Source organism: Anabrus simplex, chromosome 6 (assembly GCF_040414725.1).
Source record: "Anabrus simplex isolate iqAnaSimp1 chromosome 6, ASM4041472v1, whole genome shotgun sequence".
NCBI lineage: Eukaryota > Metazoa > Arthropoda > Insecta > Orthoptera > Tettigoniidae > Anabrus > Anabrus simplex.
This window is the reverse complement of record NC_090270.1, coordinates 247,263,331-247,277,077: the sequence shown is the minus strand read 5'-3', so window position 1 is coordinate 247,277,077 and position 13,747 is coordinate 247,263,331. Positions and strand designations below refer to the sequence as shown.

General features: G+C 38.8%; 1 protein-coding gene across 3 annotated transcripts in view; it reads left to right on the top strand.

Moving 5' to 3' along the window:
• LOC136876396 (uncharacterized) overlaps nt 1-13,747 on the top strand; it is a 291,352-nt gene that overhangs the window by 260,752 nt on the left and 16,853 nt on the right. For all 3 annotated transcript variants that reach the window (XM_067150337.2, XM_067150335.2, XM_067150336.2), the window contains exon 14: nt 8,476-8,501. In XM_067150337.2, coding sequence (XP_067006438.2) covers nt 8,476-8,501 — 26 coding nt within the window. The remainder of the gene's footprint in view (nt 1-8,475; nt 8,502-13,747) is intronic.

Genomic DNA, 13,747 nt, shown 5'->3' with positions numbered 1-13,747 from the left:
AGCGGGTTCGAACGCCACTGTTGGTACCCTTGAAGATGGTTGTCCATAGTTTCCTATTTTCACACCAGACAAATGCTGTACCTTAATTAAGGCCATGATCACTTCCTTCCCGCTCTTAGCCCTTTCCTATCCCATTGTCACCAAAAGACTTATCTATGTCAGTGCAACGTAAAACAAATTGTAAAAGATAAAAAATATATATATGGTAGACTGTATTCTGAGCCCATGCAGCTATCACTCCCATACAGCAAAGTTCACCTGAAAACAAACTGGTGTAAAGATAGTTTCTTACAGTTGTTGACTTCTTTCTTGCAGAATACTGTTGATTGTAACTGCCAACTCACTGCATTAACGTTTGGGCATCTTGATTCATTCTCACTTACTATACTGCCATGCCAGGAAAATCCACATCCTAAATATGTACTTGAAACGATTTACCTGTTCCGTTTTTATATTCCCAACCTAACATTCAGTTCTCTTAGGTTTCTTTCCTGCCAAGATCACTTCAGCCTTGGAAAGGCTCATTTTCATGAACTCGTTGCACCTATTTTCATGCTCCAAGCTTAGATTGCAGGCTTTCAACACAGTCTGCCAATAAGACCCAAGTCTTCAGCATAGGCCAAACTGTTTACTACATTTTCACCTAACTGAATCTCTCCCAGCCACTCTGTCTTTCAGTAGATGATCCATGTAAACTATGAACAACAGAGGTGAAAGATTACAGCCTTATCTGACTCCTGTAAGTACATTGAACCAAGAACTCATTCTGCCATCAAAATCTCACTGCAGCTCACTTGTCAACATAAATGCCTTTGATTTCTTTTAATAATCTTCCCATAATCCTATAGTCGTCCAGTACAACTAACATCATCTCCCTTGGTACTCGTGTCATATGCCTTCTCTAGATCCACGAAATATAAACCTAACTGTCTATTCCTCTTATAGCATTTTTCAATTACTTGGCAGAAACTGAAAATCTGATCCTGACAGCCCCTCTACAGTCTGAGACCACATGCGTTTTCATCCAACTTATTTTAAACTACTGATCGCACCCTCCCTTCCATTATGCCAGTGAACACCTTGCCTTGTGTACCAACCAATGAAATGCCTCAATAGTTGTTGCAATCCTTCCTGCTCCCTTACTTGGAGATAGGTGCAATTACTGCTTTTGTCCAATCAGAAGGTACCTTTCTAATATTCCATGCTAATCTTATTACTCTATGAAGCAATTTCATCCCTTCCTTCCCACTATATTTCACTATTTCAAGTTTTGATTTCATCTATTCCTGCTGCTTTATGACAGAGTTTTTTTTAATCATTCTTTCACCTTCCTGAAGTGTAATTTCACTATCATCAGTATCCTTCTCACGATGAAGTTGGTTGTTCTTGCCATCAACAGATAGGTTTAATTTTACATTGAGAAGATTTTAAAAATATTCCTTTACCCCCTGTGGGTGGGGGACGCATATGAAGAATTCACCCACAGTATCCCCTGCCTGTCGTGAGAGGGGACTAAAAGGGGCGACCAAGAGATGATGAAATTAGAACCATGAGATTACTTGTAATTAGTACCATCATGCAGGGAACACCATGCGTCGATGTTACTTGTGCATAGTACCACTATGTTAGGTACAAAATGGGTTTGTGATTAGTAGCGATAGTGTGTGGTTCAGGATGCATTTTACAGTACCTGTGATTTGTACCCCTATATGAGTAACACCATGGGATGAGCAACACCATGGTTCTGCCTTACCTATGCTAGTACCCACTATGTGAGTAAGACCATGGGATAGTGCGGGTCCCTGTGGTTAGTCCACTTATGTGAGGAATGCCATAGGTTTGCGTTGCCTGTAAATAGCGCTGCAGTGTGCAAAACACCATAGGTCTGTGTTACATGTGCGAATTTCATTACCTGTGAGTAGTACCATAATGTGTGGAACACCGTGAGTCTATGCTACTTTTGATTAGTACCGCAACATGACAAATAGCATGGTTCTATTTTCCTGGCGATAAGTACCATTATGAGGGGCCGATGACCTGGATTTGGACCCGTTTCGACTACAGGCAGTATCGATTCAGTTTTGTGCTTTAGAAGCAGTCCCTTGGTTAGTAATACTATTATTTAACGCTGGTTTCTGGGAATGTTGGGCATTGTGGGTTGGATGCACTGATTGTTTTAACTTCATATTCATCCATTCATTCTTCGTCCTCACGTTTTCGAATCGGATCAGTGGAGGATTATGGATTTTTGAACTGTCATAATATTTTGTCTCATTTCGTACCATTAGGGGCTGACGACCTAGATGTTAGGCCCCTGTAAACAACAAGCATCATCATCATCATCATCAAAATATTCCTTCCACCTGACCAGTTATCCCCTGGGATCTACTGTGAATTCACCTGATTTACCCGAAACACCATTCATTTCCTTTTTTAACTCATTGCGGACCATGGACGGCGTAAGACGTTTAAGCTTGCTCCTATGCTGTGGGCCGCGGACGGCGTAAGACTTTTAATGTTCCGCGCGAAGCAATGCTGTTTATATTCGTCATCTATGCAGTCTTACACCTTGTCAGCGTTACTGGTTGTAGCAGGAAGTTGGTTTACCTTTTTGAGATAACCCTGGTGTTGAGTGGGCTCATGTTATCTTTGCTGTTTTAGCGGGAATATCTCAGCACTTCCTCGCGCGTCAAGTCGGTACTTGAGATTCCAATGCAGTGCGTGTCGTTCTTACCGAGTGTAGTATAATGGCTTACAAAACAAAGTTTCTTACGGAAGATAAATTATTAGATATTGTTCACAATGATTATTCTGGTGATGAACTTATTCCTCAAATAAACTCAGATAGTGAAAGTGAGAGTGACGAGGAAATTCCGATTCCCGAATCCGATAGGCCTATAGAGGAAGGTGAAGTGCCTGATACATATAATCCTAGTTATTGTCCACCTGTTCCACCATTTACAGAGAATTCAGTTATAAATGTTCAAATAGAAAATAAGCAGGATATTTTGAGTTACGTGAATATTTTCATGAATGACGAATTTTATCAGTATGTGTGTGAGCAGACCAATCTATACGCGAGTCGGGCGCCCCGGCCTTTCACAAAGAATTCGATCATGCAATCGTGGAAACCGATTAGTCCAAACTCCTGATATAAAAATATACTGGACCGAAGACCCTGTTTTTCATACTCCGATATTTTCTAAAACAATGTTCCGAATACGCTTCCTTCATATCCTTTCATTTCTTCACTTCAGTGACAGTAATCATTATGCCGAAAATACAGATAGGCTGTATAAAATTAGATGTATTTTGAAACCTGTGATACCAGATATCATACCCTAAATATTTACTAGAGGTAAGCACGAAGTATCATTTTTCTAACATTCATAATTTAGGAGTAATTGTAAATTTTATTAAGTGATGCACGTCAAGAGGGCCGGGCATGAAAATGGCTGGTCCAGGCATTTAAGTGTCCCGCTCAGAAGCAGGTACTGAACGTGTTAAGATTCTTCATTGCTGTCTAGAAAGGATTCTCCACTGCTAAAATCTTCTTGTGATTTCTTCTCCCACGAACCTACTACACTGGCGTAACATGGGGAGAGATTATACTCCCATGTGGCGCATCCCAGGTGGTGGATAGGGGTTTCCTAACTGGCTTCCAGGCGGATTTGAGCAAAATAAAATAGCTCTCGCGGACCAAACACACATCTCCCTGTGGCTGGGGGACACAGACGAAGAATACACCCACGGTATCCCCTGCCCGTCGTAAGAGGCGACTAAAGGGGGCAACCGAGGGATGATCGAATGAGAACCATGAGACTACTTGTAATTAGTACCATCACGTGGGGAACACCATTGGTCGCCTTTACTTGCGAGTAGTACCAGTATGTTAGGTACACAATGGGTTTGTGATTAGTAGCGACAGTGTGTGAATCAGGATTGGTTTTACAGTACCCGTGATTAATACCACTACATGCGGAACACCACAGGCTTACGTTGCCTGTAATTAGTACCATTATGTGAGAAACACCACAGGTCTGGGTGTTGCCTGCGATTAGTACTATGACACCGTGGGTCTGCATTGCCTATGATTAGTACCCACTATGTGAGGAACATCATGGGATAGTGCGAGTCCCTGTGATTAGTACACGTATGTAAGGAACACCATAGGTTTGCGTTGCTTATAAGTGGCGCCGCAATGTGAGAAACACCATAGGTCTGTGTTATATGTGTGTATTAAATTATCTGTGAATAGTACCATAATGTATGGAATACAGCTCATCTGCCCTACTTTTGATTAGTACCGCAACATAACAAGTACCATAGTTCTACTTTACTAGTGATATGTACTGGTATGAGGGGCTGATGACCTGGATTTTGGACCCCTTTAGACAACAAGCTTAATGATTTCTTTTCTGATTCAGCTCGGTATGTTGTATTCAAGTACAATTTTCTGTCTGCATGGCAGCCATTTCTGATACACCTTCCTTTTAAGTTTACAAGCTGCCCTGACATCATCATTACACCAAGATGTTCTCTTTTTTTTCCATATTTATATACGGTTGTTCCTAGGTATTCCTGTGCTTTTTCCCCTACAGCATCCCTGTACGCCTCCCATTTGTATTCTGCAGTATATTCTGAACCTGCTTACTGTCTGTTCTTTGGAGGTTTTCACATAATCATATCCATGTACTTCTAATTTCCTCATCCTGGAGATTTTCTTCCTTTATTCCTCTGCAAACAGATTTCACTTTAACGATCTTAGGCCTAGATATATACTTGGTTCACTACAGATCCCTGGAATGTTTGCACATTCCCTACAGATTTCTTGAATTCAAAGTCAGCTATGATATAGTCTAATATGGATGTGGTGTCCCTTCCCATGTATTGCAGTGAATAGCCTTATGCTTGAAGAATTTGTTCAGAAGTGCTAATCCCATACTAGTGCAGAAGTCCAGTAAACACGTCCCATTCCTATTAGATTCTATATCTTTCCCACATTTACCCATCATCTTCTCTTATCCTTCAGTTTTATTTGCAACTTTCCCATTGAAATCATCTGTTAGCACTATCCTATCCTAGCTGTTGACATTGACTATGATGTCCCCCAGTGCTTTTGTAAAACTTGTTGACATCATTCTCAACTGTACCCTTGCATAGTGAATATACTGAGACAGTTCTCATCTTAATTCTTCCAAGTGCTAAATCTACCCACACAATTTGCTCATTTACATGCCTGACAAAACTATGTTGCATGCAGTAGCATTCCTGATGAACAGTCTATCCCCACACTCTGCCCTTCCCTCCTTGACACATATTAAGAACACTGTTATCTCTCTCTCTTCCTTGTTATCTCCTCGTACCCAAATGTCAATAACTCGTAACACATCCAGCCTCCTTGGTGACTCAGCCAATATTACCTTCTTTCTTTCATAGCCCACATTAATATTGATAGGTCCCCATCAAATTCCATTTCATTTATCAAGTTGTTTCCAAGGGCTCCCTCACCTGCCAAATGGAAGTGAAATTCCATTACTCCCATAGGTCTGAGGTTTGCTTAAAATGTTCTGAGCTACCCTACTTACACATGAGGATCTCTCTTCTAACGGGTTAGGGATCTTTGTTGGATTGTATAGTCCTAGATGCCTGAGTGCAAGGAGAGCTGTGACTCAAAATATGTCCAAGTTGCCCACTCCTATTTCATAGCAACTGGTATCCCAACTCTCAGAACCACTTAATAGGCCACTCAGCCATTGCTCATGGATCACGAATCAGGACATGACTACAGTAATCCACACCATGAACCATAACTTTTAAAAAGTTCAAAAATAAAATATAAATAAAGGCTGTTCGAGGTTCAAAGCCCTCGTGAGAAATGCTGATGGGAAATGTTTTTCATGACATCTTAATACTGTTTGAGTTAATGATGCTAATCACAGGTATTTATTAAATACCTGAGGAATGTTTTAAGCAAACAGTGATGCAGATTTTACATGCAAGTCGTAATCAGTAGTTTCAACTCCGAGCAAGTCATGGCATGGTGAGGTGTCCCGTTCTATCACTTCAACATTGCACGGCTTTCCGTTGGCCAGACAGCTATTGATCCACATTGTTCTACCTAATACAAATACAAATTGATATAAAAATGTGAATTCATTTACATATTTCACAATCATACAGCATAACCATTGTATATAATATAAAGATCGCACAGTGACCAAGCACACAATTTTCCAACCATTTTGAGCTGAGAAAAGGTTATCTTACAAAATTGATTACTGTGTTTCTTTTTGGAAACATAAAATCCTGACATTTATATGCAATGCATAAAACGTTCCAATATACAGGGTGAAGCGTAATTCGCGCACTCGGGCATCGCAGCGCGACTCCTCACATGCCAGCAATAAAAAAATGTCTCTTACAAAATTTCGTCTTGCGAGTATATCCGGTAGAAAACGGGCGTTAAAGAGTAGCAATCTGGCAACGCTGTAACCATATGTAGGGTTACTACCACTGTCAGCACGTCGTCGTCGTGCTGTACAGTTGGTGCAGTGGGTAGAGTTTTTGGTTGGCATGCAGGAGGTCGATGGTTCGATCCTGGGTTGAGGCGCATTTTTTATTTGATAATTTCCATCTGACATTACCTACTGTAATACAGTAAGTCATCGTTTCTCAGGTCACATGTATCCTACATTTACAACATAATAATAATAATAATAATCCTTTGTGGTATAGTGGTTAGCGTAATTCGCTGCCATCCCCGGAGGCCCGGGTTCGATTCCCAGCTCTGCCACGAAATTTGAAAAGTGGTACGAGGGCTGGAACGGGGTCCACTCAGCCTCGGGAGGTCAACTGAGTAGAGGCGGGTTCGATTCCCACCTCAGCCATCCTCGAAGTGGTTTTCCGTGGTTTCCCACTTCTCCTCCAGGCAAATGCCGGGATGGTACCTAACATAAGGCCACGGCCGCTTCCTTCCCTCTTCCTTGCCTATCTCTTCTAATCTTCCCATCCCTCCACAAGGCCCCTGTTCAGCATAGCAGGTGAGGCCGCCTGGGCGAGATACTGGTCATTCTGCCCAGTTGTATCCCCGACCAAGAGTCTGAAGCTCCAGGACACTGCCCTTGAGGCGGTAGAGGTGGGATCCCTCGCTGTGTCCGAAGGAAAAGCCGACCCTGGAGGGTAAACAGATGATGATGATGATGACTAATCTATGGGACCATTGGAGGAGGGTACAAAGAAAACAGGTTTTACATCTAGTAGATGAAGTGGTGCGAATAAATTCACGCCCACGACGTGGAAAGGGCGCCTTTCAAAGCTGACCAATGAAAACAATTGTTCGTCCATTTCTAGGATCGTAGTATGTAAGTGCAAATGGTTTCTAGAGGACCCGCTGCAATCGCTGTTGACGATTAAGATGCCACCTGGACTACATTTACGAAATAAAAAACATACGCCTCAACCAGGATCGACCACTCGACCTTCGCATGCTAACCCAAAACTCTATCCATTGCACCAACTGTACAATACGACTAACTACTGCTGACAGAGGTAGTTAACCTACATATGGTTACAGTGTTGCCAGATTGCTAATCTTCAACGTCGTTTTTCTGCCGGATATACTCGCAAGATGAAATTTTGTAAGAGACATTTTTTTATTGCTGGCATGTGAGGAGTCGCGCTGCGACGCCCGAGTGCGCGAATTACGCTTTACCCTGTATATTGTGTTAAAATTTGGATTTGATCACATTACGGGGTTTTGAGGAACAATTTCTTAAATTTGATGCATGGTTGACAAAAGAAAAATAAACATTTTTTTGTATTCCACCTGTGATAAAATATATTAAAATATAAATTAATAATTCCAAACCTACATGACCTAATGTGAAATGAAATTAAGAAAATGGAGTTACTGGATTTTCTATATGCATATTAGTTATTTCATAAACAACCTCAAAACTCCAGTGTACATAATTTGGTGACAGTAATACTGAGTGGATTCAGGATATCTTGCAAGCTATAGGGAACTGGCGCGAAAGTGAGAACAATTAACTTATTGCCAAAAACAATTTAGAATAATGGTTAGAAAGTATCATGTCTATTATCACCTGTCTATTAATTTTTGGTGAAGGAAACCAGTAGAATTTTCTGAAATTGAAAAATGAGTTTGATTGCTGTATTAGTTTGCAGCCCTTTGAAATGGGGGTGGCTTTTTTCTGTTACTCTATGTTGTTATCTTCCTTTTATTGTACATTCACTACCTTATTTTACTGTAATACAGTATATTAAGACTAGTTCTTTAAAGGTAACATTATGGAGAAATGTACCTCCTGGTGTGTACATAATCTCCTCTACTTTAAATGGTTAGAATGGATATTATTATGTGTGTTGTGAATATAAGATTGTATTGTTTGAGGATGGAAACATTACTAAATAGACTGTTGTTTATATATTTCTTTTTTTTTTTTTCTGTAGGCAAAGCTACACGTTCATCTGATGAGGTGAGTTATTCATTATCCAGATTAATTCTTGTAAGGTGAACTCACAGTTGAACTCTTTCTCCAGTGCTGGCTGAAAATGCATAGTTCTCTGCTGAGAGTGCAAAGCTCATTTCCCTAAAAATGCAGTGTGTTGGATAAATTAGCATAATTCGTTAGCTATTAAAATTAGTCATTTTATTTGTTTTTATTTTTTGTACCTGCCAAACATTGCTCTCTCTAAGTATTTAAAAAATCTAAAAATGAGTAAATACAAGTAAGTGAAGAAATCCTGTTTTTAAAACTTATTCTTTTGAAATTTATTTCTCTGTTTGATAGTTCAAAATTGGCACTAGACTAAATGTTTCGAAACTATACTCTTAATTAAAATTGGAACACTTAATTGTTAGAAATTCAATATTTCATTTATCTAGGTGGGTTATTTTGAAATCTGTTACTGGCAAAAGTCTTCTTACTAGCTCCAAGAAGTGAATGAAACAAAAAATTATATCACATTTTGAATCTTTTCAGCATATGCAATTCACATTTCACTTTTATGCTCTGAGGTAGTCAATGCAATCTTTTTTGGCTATGGAAAATGCACAGTAACTGCCTGTTACGTAGTTTTGTAATTCGAGCAACTCCAGTACAATTGCATTTGCCTGTTGAGAAATTTTATGACAACAGATGACAAATGCCACAATTATTTTCCCTCTTTACATCAAATTGTATTTCTTGTTCTACCAGTATAAATGGTCTGTTATTGGACATTATAAGTTTTCCAGCTAACTCATTCCTGGTTGCCAGCGTCTCGCCCCAGTGTGCTAAGTTGGGCTCATCAGTTGGTAAATAGCACACCCACCGAGACGCATGGCTAGTGCATTTAAATTGAAATGGCAAATAATGTAGTTCAACCTATTCAATGCAAGTAAATAAGAAATGTAGTGTTACATTCCTATTTAATTATAAGCAGAAGCAGTACCGGTTTCGACCCCGATCTGGGTCATCATCAGCCGAATAAAATGCAAAAAACAATGCATAGGTAAATAAGAAATTAAAGAATGAGTCTTTAACAAAAATAGTTGACGAAGCAATGTAAGATAATGGGGATAGGCACTGCGTGATTTTAAATTGTAAAATCTAAAAGAAGTAGAAAGTCAGTCACTTAAGGCGCAATCTTCTGAATAGTAGCACAACACACGCAAAGTTTGGCACTGTGTCTCAAAATGTTTACGAGAAGCGGAGAACAGTTAAGTGAGCCAGCCTGCATATACTATCAGGCGCAAAGTCACAACACAATTTACTAAATATGAAGTCCCAGAATTGTGTAGAAGTCAAAGACGAGTCGCTTGATTGAATCAAATTGCTAGCTCCTGAAGATCAGTGCAACTTATTCAGTGTCCGGCACTGTGCTTTCAAATGCCGACGGAACTCGGTGAATAGCTAAGTGATCCAGTCTGTAATTGTTTCGGTTGCGAAAATGTGTCTCAAAATGTTTTATCTCTTCGCAGTCTAACCATTTTTATATTATTATAAACCCCACTTGTTCTATGCAGCAGAAACGTCTCTTTACTAATTTTTTAAAATTGTGTTTAAACTCCATTCAGAGTTATTAACTACATTCTTCATCATTATCCTGACGCTTGAACTGTTCAAAACCCGATAATTTTATCTAACACCCTCAACCATCACAAGGCACCGCTTTACTTGTTCCAAAGTAACAATTTTATTATAAACTTAACTTGAAGTGAGCAACGGTAACGTCTCTTGACTAGCTTTAATATGTTTTAATACTCCATTTGGAATTATCAACTACATTTTTTTCTTTTTATCATGATTCTAACACTCTCAACCTCCACAGGGCGCCACTTTACAGGGTTTAACGTAACAATTTACGTTCTTATAAAATTACCACTATAGAATTTTTAAACAAGGACTTTCAAGAAAGTGTATAAATTTATGACTATTTGTTTTTTAAGACTTTATTAAGGCTTCATTTTAAGAATATCACAACTTTTGTTAACCATTTGCTCACCATTTGAAGCACATTCCAACATCATCCTCACTTTCACATGTAATTTTAATACAATCAGGTACCTGATTAATTACCTTTCAGATTGAGATTAAGGCTGAAGATGCCCTTAATTAAAGGGCGAAACATGTTCCTATAATTTTATTCAAGATTTAATTTCTTAATTATAATCTCTATTTATGTATTGAATAGGTGGAATAAATAAATTTTAATATTTATTTGACTTCATTGTACATTTCAATACGGACCAAAACATGAGAATTATAACATGTAAGCAGAGAACAGTTAAGTGAGCCAGCCTGCATATTCTATCAGGTGCAAAGTCACAACACAATTTAGTAAATATGAAGTCCCAGATCAGCGCAGTTTGACATCAACTGTTCTAAGGAATCTACAAGATCCTAGTTACATACTTCCATTATATTAAATTGTATTTTTTATATATATGTATATATACATTTTCGCAACTGAAACAATTACAGACTGGATCACTAAGCTATTCACAGAGTTCCGTCGGCATTTGAAAGCACAGTGCCGGACATTGAATAAGTTGCACTGATCTTAAGGAGCGAGCAATTTGATTCAATCAAGCGACTCGTCTTTGAGTTCTACACAATTCTGGGACTTCATATTTACTAAATTGTATTGTGACTTTGCTTCTGATAGTATATGCAGGCTGGCTCACTTAACTGTTCTCCGCTTCTCGTAAACATTTTGAGACACAGTGCCGAACTTTGCATGTGTTGTGCTACTATTCAGAAGATTGCGCCTTAAGTGACTGACTTTCTACTTCTTTTAGATTTTACGATTTAAAATCACACAGTGCCTATCCCCATTATCTTATATTGCTTCTTCAACTGTTTTTGTTAAAGACTCATTCTTTAATTTCTTATTTACCTATGCATTGTTTTTTGCATTTTATTCGGCTGATGATGACCCAGATAGGGGTTGAAACCGGTACTGCTTACGCTTATAATTAAATAGGAATGTAACACCAGATTTCTTATTTACTTGTATTAAATAGGTTGAACTACGTTATTTGCTATTTCAATTTAATTGTGATACAGTTCAATACGGAACATCATGAAATTTTTATCTTTAAATGGATAGTGCATACCATGGAGGCCACTGTGTAGGCTACATGGAGCCTCTGGCAGTGCCAATGCACTTTGAAGACTTTGAAACAAAGACTATGAGAATATGAGACAAAGCCTCTCATAGTGCAATGGCACTGCCGGTGGCTCCAAGTAGCCTACGCAGTAGCCTCCATGGTATGCACTAGCCATACGTCTTGGGTGTGCTATTTACCAACTAATTAGCCCAACTTAGCACACTGGGGCTAAACACTGGCAACCCAAAATAAGTTAGATGGAAAATTTATAATGTCCAATAACGGACCATTTATATTGGTATTATAAATTTACTCATTCGGGACAAATATATAAGGTTCCCTATGGGAATCAACATCTATATTTCTTGTTCGCTGAGTTACAAGTAAGGCTGTACGCCACCATGCTGTATGATAACTGTCACTCATCTGTTCACCTTTCCATTCCATTTTGGTTCTGACTTGTTTATGTATATTTCCCATTGTACTTCTATTGCAATCATGTCATTATAAATACAGTTTGCATAATTTTTACCTTTTTTCCACATTTCCAAAGAATGCTTCCAGGTTGGATAATGAAGGGTTATTCCAATCGACCTTCAGGAACATGGCTGTAGATTGAATAATATAACTAGTTTTAAATAAATAATGTTGTAAATTAAAGGTCCCTCACATGCCTCTAATATGTACAGCAGGAGTGCAGGAATTTTCTCTGAATTGAGGATCCATTCCAAAAGTTCAGGTGCCAGCAAGAATCCCAGCACTGGGCAAGTTGGCTATGCAGTTGCCATAAGACCTATCTATGTCGGTACGATGTAAAACACATCATAAAAGAATCCCAGCAACTTGATACCTATAAATAATCTATTTGCTCTACTTAGCGCTGACCTCGGTAGTTTTTTTTAATTTTAACATTTAAACCATCCAGGAATATTGAATTAAAGAGCTATAGTAGGACTATTAAATGTAAACGCTAGTGTCACCTTTGTTTTACAAAATTTAGAAGATACTTATCATAGACTTACAGTCTTACAGAATAATGATCTAATTCTTGCATGGTCGTTTGTGACCATGGATGTGCCTTTTGGTTTTGTTACCAAAAAACCCACAGGTCGGTCCATAGTCCTTCCAGGATCAAATTCCTTTACTGCAGGTACTGCAGGTACATTCCCATTTTGAGATCTTATAAACATAATTTTCCAGATCAGTTCCAGTTGGACATGCAAAGATATCAAATAAGGTTGCCCACTTCTCTGCAGTTCCATGAACCAAAAATCTTTCCTTCAGGTATCTGACACTATGACTAATCAATTTTGTTTCTGCAAATTGACAGCAGAACTAGCAGTTGGTCAACTCCTTTTTTTTTTTTTTTTTTTTTTTTTTTTTACAGAACTTAATACACTTAATTGAAGCCTGTGTGCTATGCAATACACAGCAAAAATATGTTTGACCTCTTGTCTAATGTTATGAATGAATCCATTTTTTTGCGTCAAGCAGAGAAGCAGCACCATCTGTTCCATTGCCAACTACCTTTGAACCAGACAATCATTCTGAAATGCTTCCGAACTTCCTTGTGAATCTTACATAGAGTATAAAATTCAATATTGCACAGATCCGGTCTGCTGATCCATCCAGAAGTAAACTGACACGATTTGCATCTTTCAGCTCAGAAATTAAGCCACTTTTTTAGCACCTTAGCTATTTGACTAACAAATTCCTTGTAACTTGTTGTGTTTTTTTTTTTTTTTTTTTTTCCCCTATTGGCTTTACATCACACCGGCACAGATAGGTCTTATGGCGACGATGGGATAGGAATGGTCTAGGAATGGGAAGGAAGCAGCCATGGCCTTAAATAAAATACAGCCCCAGCATTTGCCTGGTGTGGAAATGGGAAGCCACAGAAAACAATCTTCAGGGCGACATTGGGGTTTGAGCCCACTATCTCCCGGATGCAAGCTGACAGCTGCATGCCCCTAACCGTACGACCAACTCGCCCGGTGTAACTTGTTCTATTGTCATACTCTTCTCTCATTCTTGCTCCCAATTTCTCACTTGGTTCTGTAATTCAGGAAAATATGTGAATGGTTTATTATTTGCAATATATTAAACAATATCGAAAAGCTTCTTCAA